This window comes from Brachyhypopomus gauderio, chromosome 2, assembly GCF_052324685.1.
Source record: "Brachyhypopomus gauderio isolate BG-103 chromosome 2, BGAUD_0.2, whole genome shotgun sequence".
NCBI classification, from domain to species: Eukaryota; Metazoa; Chordata; class Actinopteri; order Gymnotiformes; family Hypopomidae; genus Brachyhypopomus; species Brachyhypopomus gauderio.
This window is the reverse complement of record NC_135212.1, coordinates 28569453-28588049: the sequence shown is the minus strand read 5'-3', so window position 1 is coordinate 28588049 and position 18597 is coordinate 28569453. Positions and strand designations below refer to the sequence as shown.

Below are 18597 nucleotides of genomic sequence, written 5' to 3'. Positions count from 1 at the left end.
TACATGCACAGGAATTTGCAGACACATTGTGGAATAAAAACAAGCTTTATGAATACTAGCAGGGTAAGAAAATGGCAGAATAAGTTAAGACTTAGCTGGGTTAGAGATTCAGTGTCTATGGAGGAAAGTAGCTGAAACAAAGCGTAGAAAGTTGCTGCGTACCGAGTTGTCCTAATTTATCTGTTTTAGTCAGTGCTGTATCCGCCCCTTAATTCACATCTTAGACCAGGGCGAAACTACACCTGGAGTGACTAATTACAGCCAATAACAGCTAACAAAACAACAAGGTTATGATAAGAAGCCTACAATCTACCAGAATCTGAGGCAATAGTAATTAAACTCAAGTCCTACCTTAACCAATCACAGGATGTTCCAAGACTAGATACACAAAGCACACTGCACAGAATGGAAAAGACCTGTTCCATTCTGTGCAGTTTTCCCCTTTCACTTTTGATGTACAGGTGGATTTCTTCTCTACGTTAAAACACGCATCTACCAAACTCATTACCTTCAGCTGCTGTGGCTGGTCAATATTGCTTTCTTTTCTCACTGATGACAAAAGCCATTGATTAAAAGTTCATCCATGCTGTAAGAATCACAAAATAAAGTCTAGCCACTTTATAAAAAATATATGTATTCTAATTCTGCCTTTCATTTGACACACATGTGCACACACACACACACACACACACACACACACACACACACACACACATACACACACACACACACACATGCTGAGCAGATGGGTCTTAAGAGACCTGCTGCTACCTGATGAGTCTGTGATGTTGTGACCCTCCTGTCTTGTGCTGTGCTCTCATCAACGTGACTACTGCGAGATCATTCCCGTCAGCAGTACGCATGTTTAAATGCTCGAGCATTCCTGCGCCGACTGGCCACTCCTACATGGAAGCGTGAGCAGGGAAGTGATGGTCGTGGGTCAGGGGTCAGGGGTCACAGACCACCCCACTACATCTCTGCAGTGATCGGAAAGGAGGGATGAAAGTTTTGGTAATAAGTGTGAACTGGTCTCTCTGTTCCTCTGTGTCTCTGTATGTGCATGAGTGTGTGTGTGTGTGTGTGTGTTTGTGACTGGGATAAGAGGGAAGGGGGGTGGGGGAGTGTGAGTTAATGAGCTGTGCCAATGTGACTGTGGGAAATGGGTTAACCAGCAGCTATCAGTGTCAGTCAAACACACACACACACACTGTTCCAACCTCAGCTTCACTCCTGCTTTCCTTTAGTTTAAAAACATTTAGTTTTAAACCTGCTGAGCGTAACATTTGAACATGAGCTTGACAAGTGTTTCTCTCTTCTACTCTCTCTGTCTCAGTCTTCCACTTTCTTTCTTTCTTCTCCCTTTTTCCTGTCTTCACCTCTTGTGGTGGGCTAAAAATAAATGTCTGCTGTGTGAGAGTGGAGTTGAGGGTGGAGTTGAGCTAAGTAGCAGCTTCAGTGTCTGTGTCTGTTTCTCTCCAAACACAGGACGCAAATGTGAGAGGAAGATTACTGAACCGGACAGCAACATAACACGCTTATGCATGCATGCCCGAGTCTTGCTTATTACACCAGAGAGCGAGATATGAAACCTTGTTTAGCAGACAGAAGAAGTCCAGGAAGGCCAGGAACACACAGGGACTGACAGGAGCTGCAGTGCTCAGAGACTCTGCATCCTCCGTTTTACTAAACCATTCTGTGAAAACTAAAGATAAAGACCAGAATGTGTGTGTGAGGGTGGGTGGGGGTTGATGTGTCAGAAAAAAGAGGTGTACCTACAGGATCCTGTCTTCCAAGCCCCGCCCCCTCACCCTGTGTCCCCTCCCTCCCAGGCTTTCTCAGTTGGCTCCACTCAGGCTCGGTCTGTGTGTGGTGAGGATTTCTACACGCTGAGCTGCGCAGGACAGAGTGAGAGTGAGAGAGAAGCTCTGCGTTTGAGTTCACTTCACTTTGAGGGACACTTCCAGCCAGAGGCCACTAACCACGGAGAAAGAGACAAAAGAAAGGAAAGAGACAGAGTGCATAAACAAGTCCAAGGTTTGGGAAAGCACACAGAATCTCTCTCTCACACACACACGGCCAAAGAAGAGGACGGCGGGTGTGCTGAGTTGCAGGTCTTCGTCTCTGTTGGGGTTCCACATCTGTGTGCGTTGACCTCTTCGCTGAGAGGGATGTAACGGCGACGATCCCCGTGCCCGACCGACTGCACACCAACCCTCCCACGCCCACACGCCCACACCTGCTACGTCCCTGGGTCGCCGCTCAGAGGGTGTGGCGTGGCGGGGGCTGACATGGACTACCTGTGGGGCATCGCCCTCCTGCTGGCTGGGCTAACCTGGTCGCGCGGAGCTGCCGGAGCCCAGCAGGGGAAGGGGAGCATCCCCCGCCTCAAGCTGTCCTACAGAGGTGAGTGCTCGCACCGTCCACACTGCTGCCGCTCACCGCACCGTTCACGTTGTAGCCAGCTTGGGGGCGCAGCCTGTTTAGGAGCGCAGGTGTGATGGTGATGAGGCTGAATGCCCAGGTTGTGCAGAATGGGACGTGTGGGTTTACCTCAGCTCTGCTCTCTCTCTCTGTGATCTCAGAGAGTTTCAGAATGAGAAAGACAGAAAATGTGTGAGAGTTTCAGAGTTCAGTAGTTCAGTTCAGTTTGCTAATTTGAAAGGTTCATTTAAGTTCATCTGCCTTAAATCTTTTGTAGCTCAACAAAAGCAGACTGCAAAATCCCCTGTACAGAGTTAACACCTGTGTTGCTGCGATATCACCTAAACGCACTGAAGTCCTCGTGTACCCGAGTGAGCAGTGGTTGAGGGTTAGGGTTAGAGTTAAGCCTAGGGTTAGTTAACTTAGTTAGCTTAGTTAACCCTAACCCTAATCAAATGGTTGAGGTCATGACCCTGTGTAGTTTTAGGAAGTGTTGTTAATGAAGTGTTTGCTTGTTCTGGGCTTTTGCCCCCAGTCTCATGTTAACAGATGTAAGCGGCTGAACTCACGCGTTTGTGTTGGAGTGTGAGATGGTTGAGATGGTTGAGATGGTGGAGATGGTGGATAACTGGGGGAGATGAGCTGCTGTCCTTTCTGGTAAAGGACACATTCTCATTTTTATGACTCATATGGAGTGTGTGGGTCATGATCATGTATTATATTGTACATAATACAATATATGATGGAAAATGAACAGATGTTACATGTCTCTATGCTGTTTTGGTACATATTGAATTTTTTGTGCACGTGTGTGTGTGTGCATGTGAATGTGCGCACGTGTGTGTGTGTGCGTTTGTGTGCGTGTGTGTGTGTGTGCGTGCACGCGCGTGTGTGTGTGCGTGCATGCGTGTGTGTGTATGTGTGTGTGCGTGTGCGTGTGTGTGTGAAGACAGATGGGAATGCTTTAGCTAAAGTCCGGTTGTATCAGCATGTATAATTCAGCCTTGTTATCTCTGTGTTGTTCTGTACATGCATGTCTTCATATTTCCCTCGTTCACCCAGCACATCTGCCACATGGTTGAACAATGAAACACTAACGTTAAAGTTGCAGAGACATCATTAGTCTTGGGCAAAGTTAACGAAGAAAATCCAAGAGAATATGCATTTATTTATTAATGTATCTGTAGCTATGAATATGCCAGTCATGCACAAGCATGTGTGTTTCGTGCTGCTTTTATGCACATGCTAGGCCCACTTCACTGGTGTTGTACAGAAGCTCTTACCCATAGCACGGATGGTAGAGGACTCCTGTCTCCACCTGTCTTCAGACCATTTTGGACAGTGAAAGTAGCTTTTGAGGTTGAATTAAATGAACCATTGAGAGAGAGAGAGAGAGAGAGAGAGAGAGAGAGAGAGAGAGAGAGGGGGAGTGAGTGAGTGAGAGAGAGAGAGAGAGTGAGTGAGTGAGTGAGTGAGTGAGTGAGTGAGTGAGTGAGTGAGTGAGTGAGTGTGTGTGTGTGTGTGTGTGAGTGAGTGTCTGTTTGAGGTTGACACTAAGGGCAGATGTTGCAAAAACAGTGTGTTATCTCAATCCCTTTCAGTTCTGCTCACACTGAAAGCTCCTCATTAGTTAGGCAGAAAAACAGGAGTGATTCACCTTCTCTGTGAACCTCTGTGTGTGACAGCCACTGTGGAACTACCAGAGCCTCACAGGGCTGTGTGTGCTCGCATTGGGAGGTTTGGGTGGCATTTTACGGCAACAAACACTGACACCTACAGGCACATACACAACATGGGCCCAACATGGAAATGTTGTGTGCGTGTGTGCGTGTGTGCATGTAAGTGTGTGTGTCTGTAGATTGCAGGAATTGATTTGATAAACAATTGAGTTTATTTGTGAATGGATGGAGAAGTGTAGAGAAGAATGATTCTCTGGAATGTGTGGTGAAAATGTGGGATTGGCCTCACACAAACACACACACACACACAAACACATACACACACACAAACACACACACACACAAACACACACACACACAAACACATGCACATGCACACACACACACAAACACATGCACATGCACACATATGCGCTCAAACACACATTGGCATGCACACACTCGCATGCACACATGTACGCACACTCACACACACACACACACACACACACACACACACACACACACACACACACACACACACACACACACACACGTACACACACACACACACACACACACACACACGTACACACACACACACACACACACACACACACACACACGTACACACACACACACACACACACACACACATGTACGCACATGCATACACAGAGCCTCTTGTGACTCCTGCACGGTCCCCATAAAAATTGCAAATGCTACGCTTGTGTTAGCACACACATGTATATTTTAGAGTCCGTTGCGTGTTTCCTGTGTGCAAGCGTTTGATCTTGTTCTGGCAGATCTGAGATAGACCCGGTCCTGCTGTCCCGCACATGCATGCGGACGTGCCCGGGTCAGCGCCGGCTGGCTCAGGCTGCTTTTGTGCGGTGGACACAATACACCCGTAGTGCCGCTTACCCCCTGATCACTGGACACAGCCGTGTGCATGGACGTCTCAGAGATAGGGCTTATCTACCAGGGTAGTGGAGATGAATCGTCTGACCACCGCCTGATCCTCCACATACACACACACATACATACACACACACACACGTGCACACGCACACACAACAACACACACACACACACACACACAAACACACACACACAAACCCTCTGAGTCCAGGTGACCCAGGGCAGGATAACATTAACGCCCTTACATAAATATCAACCAATGTGGCATGACAGTATCAACACAGGCACAATGCATGTATTTATGTTTGTGTATGTCTGTGTGTGTGTGTGTGTGTGTGTGTGTGTGTGTGTGTGTGTGTTTGGAGGGGAGAAGGGGAAAGAAGCAGTGTATGAGAGGTAGGAAAATGTATGTGTGTGTGTGTGTGTGTGTGTGTGTGTGTGTGTGTGTGTGTGTGTGTTTGGAGGGGAGAAGGGGAAAGAAGCAGTGTATGAGAGGTAGGAAAGTGTGTGTATGTGTGTGTGTGTGTGTGTGTGTGTGTGTGTGTGTGTGTGTGTGTGTGTGTGTGTGTGTGTGTGTGTGTGTGTGTGTACAACTTGCTAATCTCTTGCTTTACCATGGGATATATGAGATGCCCATAATCCTGTGAAAGTATGAGGATGTTTTTTATTTGCCCTCCTTTTGCTTTTAATGCAAAAATATGGCAGGAATGTTCCAAGAGTTCTTCAGTTCCACTATGAGAACGTGAACAGTGTCCTCACCATTTCATCTCACGTCAGTATGCATGTGTGTCCCAGGATGTGAAGATGAGGAGATCCCAGCAGAGTGATGTGTTGGGTGATATAATTGTGAAATATACTGCTGACTCTGCTGGACTTTTCTGAACTCTGTGCCACATACTGTGTCAGTTACATATTTTAGTAAACCTGTATCCAATCAAAAGTGAAGCTGTGTGAGTGAGTGAGTGAGTGAGTGAGTGAGTGAGTGAGTGAGAGTGAGAGTGCACTTGTGTGGGCGTGCACGTGTGTGGGCGCGCGTGTGTGTGTGTGTGTGTGTGTGTGTGTGTGTGTGTCAACCCATGCTCACCCAACTCTGTGGAGGAGTGTGGCGTGGTCCTGTCAACATGTGCGCTCCTCCAGGCATTAGGGAGGATGGGAATATGGCAGGAGCACAGCAAAGCGGAACAGGTGGATTTACTGGATTGTCTCATTAGGGCCACAGTCAGTCGACAACAATGAGGATGTTTTTCCTGCAGTCAGTAACCCCACTAGTGCACACACACAGTGTAGTGTGGGACACCAGGGTGTATGTAGGGTAGAAGAGTTTATTTTTATCACTCTCAGATGAGAATACTACTCTGGATCCATCTGCCCCTCCATTTCTCTCTCCTTCTCTCTCCTTCTCTCTCTCTCTCTCTCTGATGTTTTTCTGTAACAACAGCAAAGGCTGGAGGAGCTCATGAAAGTCTCGGTGTGCTCTCACCTCACGGTGTAGATTTGCTTCATCAGCACTGTGAGGATAGAGGTCGTTAACTGATTGTCTGAAGTTAGCATTAGCTGCAAAGGCTGTGAGTGAATATAACGATGTACTGCATCTCAGACAATTGTGCAGTACAGACAGTCCCATAGCACTCACAGACACCAGTACAGACAGTCCCATAGCACTCACAGACACCAGTACAGACAGTCCCATAGCACTCACAGACACCAGTACAGACAGTCCCATAGCTCTCACAGACACCAGTACAGACAGTCCCATAGCTCTCACAGACACCAGTACAGACAGTCCCATAGCACTCACAGACACCAGTACAGACAGTCCCATAGCTCTCACAGACACCAGTACAGACAGTCCCATAGCTCTCACAGACACCAGTACAGACAGTCCCATAGCACTCACAGACACCAGTACTGACAGTCCCATAGCTCTCACAGACACCAGTACAGACAGTCCCATAGCACTCACAGACACCAGTACAGACAGTCCCATAGCTCTCACAGACACCAGTACAGACAGTCCCATAGTTCTCACAGACACCAGTACAGACAGTCCCATAGCACTCACAGACACCAGTACTGACAGTCCCATAGCATAGAAATATTACAGTACTCCCATAGCAACTAAAAAGTCTAACCCTTAAGAGTATAGCACTGAACTACTGTAATACTGAGGCTCTCAGAACACTGATATATTCCAATTCTCAGACTCACAACACATCTGGACAAATCATTAGTCATGTCATGTCTCACTTAAAATCATTGTTTATGTTCAATAATTAGATACAGGTCTGACTCATAACTCATTATATTAACATAATTAAAACTATGACATTCATTCACTGGCAGATTACCGTTGCCAGATCGCCAGATGGTTCTCGCATGTGTTTTGACTGTGAATATGTCACTTGTGTGTTTTGTTACCTGTATTTGTTGCTCTTACATAAGCAGGATGCCATGACAAGTCTTCACAGTGCCATGAACTCACACAACAGCATTATGTCACCTTCCGTTTACTCCCATTTAAGCTTAACTGAACTAAACCAACACACACACACACACACACACACACACACACACACACACACACACACACACACACACACACACACACACACACACACACACACACACATTCACCAAGGAACATTGTACAGTAATTCTAGACTGAATTCCGTTTTGTTTTTTTCTCTTCTATTGATGAGGTAATTTTATGTTATCATGTGAGTCTGGCAACACTCTATTGTGTCAAAATAAATGGTATGTAAAAATAAACGAGTCTTGTGATCAGATGTTGCTAGGGGCTCTGAAAGGGCTCTAACTGATCACTCATGTTCAGACATGGTGAGACATACAGGCCTGCTTAGCTGTAGAGATAAATGTGTGCTTCATAGTGTCAAAGGAACACACACACAAACTAAACTAATTGTGTGTGTGTGTGTGTGTGTGCGTGTGTGTGTGTGTGTGTGTGCACTTCTGTGCAGAGAATTCGAGCAGTGTATCAGAACTGGTACAGCTGTGAGTAGAGCTCTCTAAAGTATAAGTACATTATGTAAGCAAACACTTGAAATACAAAGAAACTCCAGCAATACTAATAGAACATCAGAGGTAGTGTGTTTATCACAGCATAACAACTCAGTGTTTGAGTGTTCTATTGCTTTTATACACCTATTTATTCAACTGCTTTTAAAATGTAAAAATTTAAATTTTAAAAGTGTAAAAAATGTTATAGAATAGAAAGAGAATAAATAAAAGACCAAAATACGAAAATGCAGCATTAAATTGACTGTAATACTGGCAATTGTTAGTTCCTACAACTACTTGACATGCAACAGTGACAGTAACTGGTAATGGCTAACCGTAACAAAGACATATGGTCTATATAGCGCTACAGAGTAACGTTAGTTTGAAATACAACGTGAATATGAAATTTCAAAAGACTAATAAATATAATTATTTATTATGCTTATTTGTATATGTTAATTGGTATACTTCCATTCAATGTGCAGTTCTAAACAAACTCAGGCGTTGCACATTTGAAATATTAAGCTGCCCTGATTGCTTTACACATGGCCTCAGTGTGTTATTCTGTCTATGTAAACATTTTTCAAAGTAATGATAGACTCAGAATTTGATGAGTGGTAACACACTAAGTCTGACCAACTGCAGGTCAAATTTTATCTTATACAAGTCACTCATTGTATTAATTTCTCTTTTTGTATACACATAAAGCTATCCGTTACTTAGTAATGCATCAGTAGGTTGAAACGCTATTGGTGTGGAAAACCATGCTAGAAAGAGGTCAGAATATGTATAAGATCTTGATCAGGATATTACACACAGCTCTCTACCCTCCTCACGGATCCTTATGTAAGAAGACATTGATTCAAAAAAGAGAAGTGGGGGGGGTGATTATGAGTGAACCAGTGTGACTGATGGCCGTTCAAAGGCACAAGCAACACAGTTCACACCCACGGAGCCCTAGGCAACGTACACTGTTGATTTTCTTATAGTTGGATACATATACACATTTCTGTATAAAAGAGGATGCACAGAGGGGCATTTCACAGACATGGTTCCTTTGACCTTCTTGTGTGTATTCTTGTATAATGGTACAGTGATTTCTGTTCTGTCTCCATCTTCACACTTCACACATTTTCTTCTAGCTTTCTGTATTGCTGTAGTCTCCACATCTCACAGTGGAGTTCTCCGCTCAACACCTCCGCCAGCTCACTCCTGTCTGAAAACAGGGACTCCAGCCTATGAGCACGAAGCTCCCACGACTCAGAACCGTTTCAGAAATTGCCTGCTCAGTGTAAGAAGGTTCAGAAATGCACACTTGGTGTCACGGCGTTCACGAGTGTGCACATGTTGTGCGTGTGCACTGAAGTGACGGTGACTTACATTCTTGGATGTGGAGTAAGTTAGAGCATGTTTGCAGCATTGTGTGTGTGTGTGTGTGTGTGCACTCACTGGAACACTATGATGTAGTCCAGAGGATGTTCCAGTTAGCGTCTGTCCCTCTTAGTGACTTTGTTCTGCCATTTTTCATATTTGGGTTCCTAGCAGTCGTTGCTGACCTCAATTAACCCATCTCCTCCTCCTCCTCTCTCTCTCACTCCGTCCCTGACCATGCTGCACACCTCCCCCTCTGCTCCTCTCCTCTTTAACTGTTTAAGAACGGTGGGCCAGTTAAGCCTCCTGCTCTGGGCTGGTGGGAGACACACTGGTTCTAACTGCTGTGCTGGGACCAGCCAGCTGCTTCCACTTGATAAAGCATGAAGTGTGAATGAGTGATAAACTAGGACCTGCGGCTGTGTGTGTGTGTGTGTGTGTGTGTGTGTGTGTGTGTGTGAGAGAGCTGAGGTATGTGTGTGTGTGTGTGTGAGAGAGAGCTGAGGTATGTGTGTGTGTGTGTGTGTGTGTGTGTGTGTGTGTGTGTGTGTGTGTGTGTGTGTGTGTGTGTGTGTGCGTGGGGTGTGTGTGAGTGAGAGCTGAGGTATGTTAGGGGCAGGTTTCCATTCACAATTTTGAGTGTTGAGTTTTAACATCTTGCAGCCTCATACACAGACACACACACAGACACACACACACAGACGGTAATAACCGGTTGTTCGGTACATTCTGCTTTGCGGTAACGCCGCTGTGGGGTTTAAAGCAGGGGCTCCGGGGGAAATCTCATTTCCCTTCAGGTCAGGGGCTGTAACTGGAGCCTTCAGCCCGCACCCTCATCATCGTCCAGACGCTCTGAAGCAGCCGTTCACACCCTTAGCCCAATTTAACACTCACCATTTACATCTTCCCTATCAAACGTTCAGCCATGTCCCCAACATGCTGCCACTGCTAACAATGTCTTGGTAAGTTTTCTAAACATGAACGTTTCTTGTTTGACAGAAGCTTTGATATGTTAGTTCACTGTTCTGGGCACTGCTGTGTGTGACGCTGTGGAGCTGCTATACAGCACACGGACGGCTCACTGTTCAGGATGTTATATGTGCAGTGTGTGTGTGTGTGTGTATGTGTGTTTGTGTATGTGTGTGTGTGTGTGTGGGGGGGGGGTTGTGTGTGGGAAGGTTTCTGCATGGGTTTTTCACCTTGACCTTGAAGGTCAGGCCTTTAGGCAGTAACACAAATGTAATGTAAAATTCATCAGAGGGTGGAACATCAACAGAAGCTGGAGAACCTTAGAGGAGTGTTCACCTCCACCTCGTGTCTCCTGCAGTATTAGAGGAGTGTTCACCTCCAGCTCTGTCTCCTGCAGTATTAGAGGAGTGTTCACCTCCACCTCGTGTCTCCTGCAGTATTAGAGGAGTGTTCACCTCCACCTCGTGTCTCCTGCAGTATTAGAGGAGTGTTCACCTCCACCTCGTGTCTCCTGCAGTATTAGAGGAGTGTTCACCTCCAAATCGTGTCTCCTGCAGTATTAGAGGAGTGTTCACCTCCACCTCGTGTCTCCTGCAGTATTAGAGGAGTGTTCACCTCCACCTCGTGTCTCCTGCAGTATTAGAGGAGTGTTCACCTCCAAATCGTGTCTCCTGCAGTATTAGAGGAGTGTTCACCTCCACCTCGTGTCTCCTGCAGTATTAGAGGAGTGTTCACCTCCACCTCGTGTCTCCTGCAGTATTAGAGGAGTGTTCACCTTCACCTCGTGTCTCCTGCAGTATTAGAGGAGTGTTCACCTCCACCTCGTGTCTCCCGCAGTATTAGAGGAGTGTTCACCTCCACCTCGTGTCTCCTGCAGTATTAGAGGAGTGTTCACCTCCACCTCGTGTCTCCTGCAGTATTAGAGGAGTGTTCACCTCCACCTCGTGTCTCCTGCAGTATTAGAGGAGTGTTCACCTCCACCTCGTGTCTCCTGCAGTATTAGAGGAGTGTTCACCTCCACCTCGTGTCTCCTGCAGTATTAGAGGAGTGTTCACCTCCACCTCGTGTCTCCTGCAGTATTAGAGGAGTGTTCACCTCCACCTCGTGTCTCCTGCAGTATTAGAGGAGTGCTCACCTCCACCTCGTGTCTCCTGCAGTATTAGAGGAGTGTTCACCTCCACCTCGTGTCTCCTGCAGTATTAGAGGAGTGTTCACCTCCACCTCGTGTCTCCTGCAGTATTAGAGGAGTGTTCACCTCCACCTCGTGTCTCCTGCAGTATTAGAGGAGTGTTCACCTCCACCTCGTGTCTCCTGCAGTATTAGAGGAGTGTTCACCTCCAGCTTTGTCTCCTGCAGTATTAGAGGAGTGTTCACCTCCACCTCGTGTCTCCTGCAGTATTAGAGGAGTGTTCACCTCCAGCTCTGTCTCCTGCAGTATTAGAGGAGTGTTCACCTCCACCTCGTGTCTCCTGCAGTATTAGAGGAGTGCTCACCTCCACCTCGTGTCTCCTGCAGTATTAGAGGAGTGCTCACCTCCACCTCGTGTCTCCTGCAGTATTAGAGGAGTGTTCACCTCCAGCTTTGTCTCCTGCAGTATTAGAGGAGTGTTCACCTCCACCTCGTGTCTCCTGCAGTATTAGAGGAGTGTTCACCTCCACCTCGTGTCTCCTGCAGTATTAGAGGAGTGTTCACCTCCAGCTCTGTCTCCTGCAGTATTAGAGGAGTGTTCACCTCCACCTCGTGTCTCCTGCAGTATTAGAGGAGTGTTCACCTCCAGCTCTGCCTCCTGGGCACGGTGATTTGTGACATGCGTCACACAGCTCTACTGCCTTTTCCAGCTGTTTATACTGCTGCATATTGCTTTTGTTTAATGTAGCATACTGTGGTGGGGGAGCTGCACAAGGCTCACCTAACATGAGGGGCAGGGGGTCCGAGCCAGTGGCCTGACTCCTCCAGACTGAGTCTCTCTCCAGCAGACCACAGTCTCTGGTGCATCTCTGCTCCATGGAGCATGAATGACGATGTGTGTATGTGTGTGTGTGTGTGTGGGGGGGGTTAAGAATGAGAGAACCCAGTCAGTGATCTCGGCTTTATTACAGCCAAAACCACACACACACGTCACACACACTCAGTGGTAGAGGGGAACGGCACTTCGAGCCCGGGCCCAGTAGCCTGTCTCCTGTCTGCCCTCCAACAGCCTAGTCAGCTCAGCGCCGACACACTGGATGAGGTCGGAAAATATCTCGCAAGCGTTCTGCAGATACAGACAATAATCATTAGAATTTAATGACATGACAGTGGAGAACGGGGCAAGACCTGCGGTACATTTCTAACTGTTTTCCCAGAGCTGTTTGCCAGTACAAACTCACGTGACTTGACATTATTTTCTCCTAGCCTAGATTTTTTAAATAACTCGTACTGAGAAACAACCTCTTCTCTTGCCCACAGAAATGCTGGATTCAAACAACTTGCTTACATTCAATGGCCTAGCCAACAGCTCCGCCTACCACACGCTCCTCCTGGATGAGGAGAAGGGGCGTCTCTTTGTGGGCGCCAAGGACCACATCCTGTCCTTCAACCTGATTGACATCAACATGGAGCAGCAGATGGTGAGAGGCACTAATTCATCTCCATTAAATCAAGCATATATGCTGTTGACCTGTTGACACGCTATTAATATTTTGGTTAAGGGATTTTGTTAAGAAAAATGTTTTTTATACATATTCACGAGTATTCAAATGAAATGCAAAAATGTCAGCCACCAGACAGGCAAGGTGCTGGGTGTGGAAGTGTCACTCCTGCTCCAGAACAATGGCAAGCAGACCTGATCGGAAACGTATCCAATAGTGATAGCAGCAGGATGTAATGATGCGTACTTTATGCCAAAGGTACTGAGTTGTGCTAAGGTGGACACACATCACAAATTTCCAGCACCAGGGGAATCTGTTTCCAGTGGAAAATGGGCATGAATATTTCAGCTTCAAGCTGTCATGTGGATGACACTCGTGCTGAGCTGAGAGCACACTCCACCCCCCGCATAAATAATGAAAAATAAACAACAAAACTGCAGACAAACTGCATTTGCAAGTCTCCCCAAAGAACCATATAATGGTAAACTCTGAAGATCCCAGCCACATATAGGCCACCTGTACAGAGACGCCCCAGAAGATTACCACCCTGAGAAACATCTCATTCTGCTGTTGTTTTGGTCATGGGATCTGATCCCACTTTCTGATCCCACTTGGTTTTTTCGGAACATCACACTGCCGTCACTGTTAAATGAATAAGACCGTGATACGCCCACCTGTTCAGTGTGCCAGGACATCGTAAGACCCGCAACTCCGACCCGCAACTCCGACCCGCCCTTTATCTGATAAGTGAGTCTTATCAGTGTCGTTGTGCAGACATCAGACCTTGTATCAGATTCTGTCCTATCTAATACAGGTTTGTGCTCTATTTGCCCTTAGATGTGACCATTATCAGTGCAGCTCTCTACTGTTGCACACTAAACTATGCATGACATCATGGTCTTGTGTCTGAGAGGAGTACAGATACAGTGTACTCTGAGAGGAGTACAGATACAGTGTACTCTGAGAGGAGTACAGATACAGTGTACTCTGAGAGGAGTACAGATACAGTGTACTCTGAGAGGAGTACAGATACAGTGTACTCTGAGAGGAGTACAGATACAGTGGTGTCATCATGCTCATGGTCACTACATGGCAGGAGCAATGAACATCTTTAAGAAATCAAACACTGTCCTGAATTCAGCATCCTCTGCTTTTCCATTTTTATCACTCCCATGCACGCCCGCACGCACACATGCACACTGCTGTACGCACACACACACTCCTGCACGCACACACACGCTTCTGCACGCACACACATGCTCCTGCACGCACACACACGCTCCTGCACGCACACACACCTGGTAAGAGTTTATGTCGTTTATCTAATCAGGACATTGTTTCACTCTTTCATGGCTGAAAAGCAGAAAGAGACTTAGATTACCACGCAGTGGACTTTGCTTCTTTGCTGGGAGACTCTGATAGCTCTTCACACAAACAGCTCTAAACAGCATAAATGCTTCCACACTTCACACTTTGACATGACTTTCACCTGACTTTGAGATGATACTCTTATTCCCATCTCTCTCTCTCTCTCTATATCTCCCACTCTGTCTCTCTCTCTCTCTCTCTCTCTCTCTCTCTTTCCTGGATAGATACCTTGGCCTCCCTCTTCATCACGCCGGGATGAGTGTAGATGGGCAGGTAAAGACGTGCAGGTGAGTTGTCATTGTGAGTGTCATTAGGCTTAATGTGCAGTGAGTTGAGAGTAAAAGAACACACACCCAGGTCTGGAGAGAAGAACGACTCAATTCCACAAAGCTGGAGCGTGACGTGCTGGACAGCTGTCTCTGCTTGTGCAGCAGACGCCCCGCCTGCTCAGAACATCCTCACCTGAAGCAGCAGCCCCTCACCTGCGCACTGGAGGCGTTTGTGCCATTAATGGGCGTGGCCACCACCAACTCTTATAAATTCCATGGTGGACAGAGCCAGAGGCCTCACGGAAACAGTGCTACTGTGATGAATCCATCACTCAGAAGAACGCGCTCATCCTTCAACAACCCTTATCTGAGTGGCAGTCGGGGCTTTTGTGTGAGAACCTGCTGTAAACATGCCTCAGTTGAATGGGGCAGGATGAAAGGCGTCTACTGGTGGGGTGGGTCATGATGGGGGGGCACACACTGCTCAGGAGCTGCAGCGCTGGTATAAAGCCTCACTGGGGATTGTTAGCCTTGAGATGGAACCATGTCAAGTTTCAAGTTTGTGGTCATTAAAGGCAGAGTGCAGGCAGCCCACCAAAGGAGATCAGACCCCTACCGCTACTAAATTAAATAAAAGCTATCCAACTTACCGCTCCTTAACCGAGTAGATCTAACCACCTACTGCTCCTTAACCGAGTAGATCTAACCACCTACTGCTCCTTAACCAAGTAGATCTAACCACCTACTGCTCCTTAACCAAGTAGATCTAACCACCTACCACTACTAAACAAAATAAATCAAACCCCCTACTGCTCCTTAACTGAGAAGATGAACAGTTACCAGAGTGCAGTCACAGAGTCACAGTGGTGAAGTTGCTGTGTGGAGGTTGATTTCCAGGTTTGAATGGGAACGCTTCATGTGGTCTCCTTACAGGAAAGGACAGGCAGACATGGGAGGGCCTAGTATTGGCTGATGGAGCTGACCCAGTGGTGCTGGCAGTGTGATCCAGTGTAGTGTATGGCATTGGTTTAAGACAGGCTTGAAGAACCAAGCCATGTGTGAGTCACCAATGCCAACCCGTGTGTTAGTGACTTGACTGTGTTTTTTTCTGTAAAGCTGTACCACAGTGGGTGACTCAGTTGTACCCACCAAGGTCAGACTTGTTCAGACTCGTGTCTTCAGATCAGAGGTAAACAAACAATGGAGAAGTTAGTGAACACACACACACACACACACACACACACACACACACACACACACACACACACACACACACACACACACACACACACACACACACACACACACACACACACACACACACACAGGGGAGCTATGAATGCTCATAACAGGATTGCCCCTGATGATGCACTACACAGCATGCTCAAAAACAACTACAGCTGCTGTAACATTCAGTATGTGAATATTTGTATGTGTGTGTGTATTTTCAGTCCCTCTGCAGTGTGCTGTGAGTGTGTTTAGCAGCTCCTCTATAGTATATTTATCCATATGTGAGCTAGGACAGAGAACAGGCCAAGGTGGTCATGTGTTCTGCAGGAATTTTGAGATTTCATACTCAATCCAACAACCACAACACCTAACAAGATAATCACGTCCCAGCCGAAGGATTACTCCCTCACTGAGATTACTCCTTTAAAGGATTACTACCTCACTGAGATTACTCCTTTAAAGGATTACTCCCTCACTGAGATTACTCCTTTAAAGGATTTTTCATGCTCTGGACAGTACTAGACAAGCACAGGCCAAAACATGAAAAATTGCTTCTGCTGCATCTGAATATGGCCTATACGGACCCTACAGCTGACCAGAGCTCTCTCTCTCTCTCTCTCTCTCTTTCTCTCTCGCTCTCTCTCTCTCTCTTTCTCCCTCTCTCTTTCCCTCACTGTCTTTCTCTCTGGGTCTCTCCCTCTCACTCTCTCTGTCTCCCCCTCTCTCTCTCCCGCACACTCTTTCTCTCTGTCTCTCTCTCTCCCTCTCTCTCCCTCTCTCTCTCTCTCTCCCTCACCCCTTCCTCTCCCTGCAGAAAGAGTGCTCCAATTTTATAAAGGTGTTGCAGCCGTTCAATCAAACTCACCTTTATGCATGTGGCACTGGGGCCTTCCATCCCGTCTGTGCTCATGTGGAGGTGGGCAGGAGACCAGAGGTAAATAGCCCCTCCCCCTCCCTTCCCACACTCCACCCACCACATTAGTACAAGACATTAGTACTCAGACATGGTTCTGAAGATGTTCCTTTATACAAATCCTGCACATACATATTGAATGTAAAGAGTGATCTACTGTAGAATTCATGAAACACTAATAGAGGACAGTAAGATGGTTTTGTCCGCTGAGATAGATGTTTCACACAAACTCTGGCCTTGTTAGTATACTCATTAGTATAGTTAGTATACTCATGCTATTTGAAGTGATTACATGATATGATGCGTGAAGTGTATTCTGCTCACACACACGTGTCTCAGGCTAAATCTCTCCTTAGCTGTTATTCTATTTCTCTCATGCTTGTTTGTCCCTGAAAATAAGATAAGATAAAGATAAGATAAACCTTTATTGATCCCACGAATGGGAAATTCAGTTTCCCCAGGACCCCGGTGTAAAGCACCAAGAAGCTGGAGTGGCCACGCTTCAGGGTGCCGCCGTACAGATTAGGGAGAAACATAGAGATAGACATTAGGAGAATGTCTTACAATGTTTTACAATGTGTGTGTGTGTGTGTGTGTGTGTGTGTGTGTGTGTGTGTGTGTGTGTGCGTGTGTGTGTGTGTGTGCGTGTGTGTGCGTGTGTGTGTGTGCATGCGTGTGTGTGTGTGTGCATGTGTGTGTGTGTGTGTGTGTGCATGTGTGTGTGTATGTGTGTGTAAATCTAGGACAACATCTTCAGGCTGGACTCATCACACTTTGAGAACGGCCGTGGAAAGAGCCCTTATGACCCAAAACTGCTGACTGCTTCACTGCTTATTGGTGAGTGTGCATGTAAGAGTGTGTGTGTGTGTGTGTGTGTGTGTGTGTGTGTGTGTGTGTGTGTGTGTGTGTGTGTAAGTGCATGTGTGTGTCACTGAGTACAGTGTGTATGTGTATGTGTGTCACTGAGTACAGTGTGTGTGTGTGTAGGTGCGTGTGTGTGTGTCACTGAGTACAGTGTGTGTGTAGGTGCATGTGTATGTGTGTGCGTGTCACTGAGTACAGTTTGTGTGTAGGTGTGTGTGTGTCACTGAGTACAGTGTGTGTGTAGGTGCGTGTGTATCACTGAGTACAGTGTGTGTATAGGTGTGTGTGTGTGTGTGTGTGTGACTGAGTACAGTTTGTGTGTAGGTGCGTGTGTGTGTGACTGAGTACAGTTTGTGTGTAGGTGTGTGTGTATGCGTGTGTGACTGAGTACAGTTTGTGTGTAGGTGCGTGTGTGTGTGTGTGTGACTGAGTACAGTTTGTGTGTAGGTGTGTGTGTATGCGTGTGTGACTGAGTACAGTTTGTGTGTAGGTGTGTGTGTGTGTGACTGAGTACAGTTTGTGTGTAGGTGTGTGTATGTGTGTGTGACTGAGTACAGTTTGTGTGTAGGTGTGTGTATGTGTGTGACTGAGTACAGTTTGTGTGTAGGTGTGTGTGTGTGTGTGTGACTGAGTACAGTTTGTGTGTAGGTGTGTGTGACTGAGTACAGTTTGTGTGTAGGTGTGTGTGACTGAGTATAGTTTGTGTGTAGGTGTGTGTGTGTGACTGAGTACAGTTTGTGTGTATGTGTGTGTGACTGAGTACAGTGTGTGTGTGTAGGTGTGTGTGTGTGTGTGTGTGTGTGTGACTGAGTACAGTTTGTGTGTATGTGTGTGTATGTGTGTGTGACTGAGTACAGTTTGTGTGTAGGTGTGTGTGTGTGTGTGAGTGACTGAGTACAGTGTGTGTGTAGGTGTGTGTATGTGTGAGTGACTGAGTACAGTTTGTGTGTAGGTGTGTGTGTGTG

At 46.7% G+C, this 18597-nt stretch overlaps 1 protein-coding gene across 1 annotated transcript in view; it reads left to right on the top strand.

The window, feature by feature from the left end:
- Window positions 1-1839: 1839 nt before the first annotated feature.
- sema3ab (sema domain, immunoglobulin domain (Ig), short basic domain, secreted, (semaphorin) 3Ab) overlaps window positions 1840-18597 on the top strand; it is a 26611-nt gene continuing 9853 nt past the window's right edge. Inside the window, exons 1-5 of the mRNA XM_076993392.1 lie at window positions 1840-2403; window positions 12807-12967; window positions 14581-14643; window positions 16670-16789; window positions 17512-17605. Coding sequence (XP_076849507.1) covers window positions 2289-2403; window positions 12807-12967; window positions 14581-14643; window positions 16670-16789; window positions 17512-17605 — 553 coding nt within the window. The 5' untranslated portion in view covers window positions 1840-2288. The remainder of the gene's footprint in view (window positions 2404-12806; window positions 12968-14580; window positions 14644-16669; window positions 16790-17511; window positions 17606-18597) is intronic.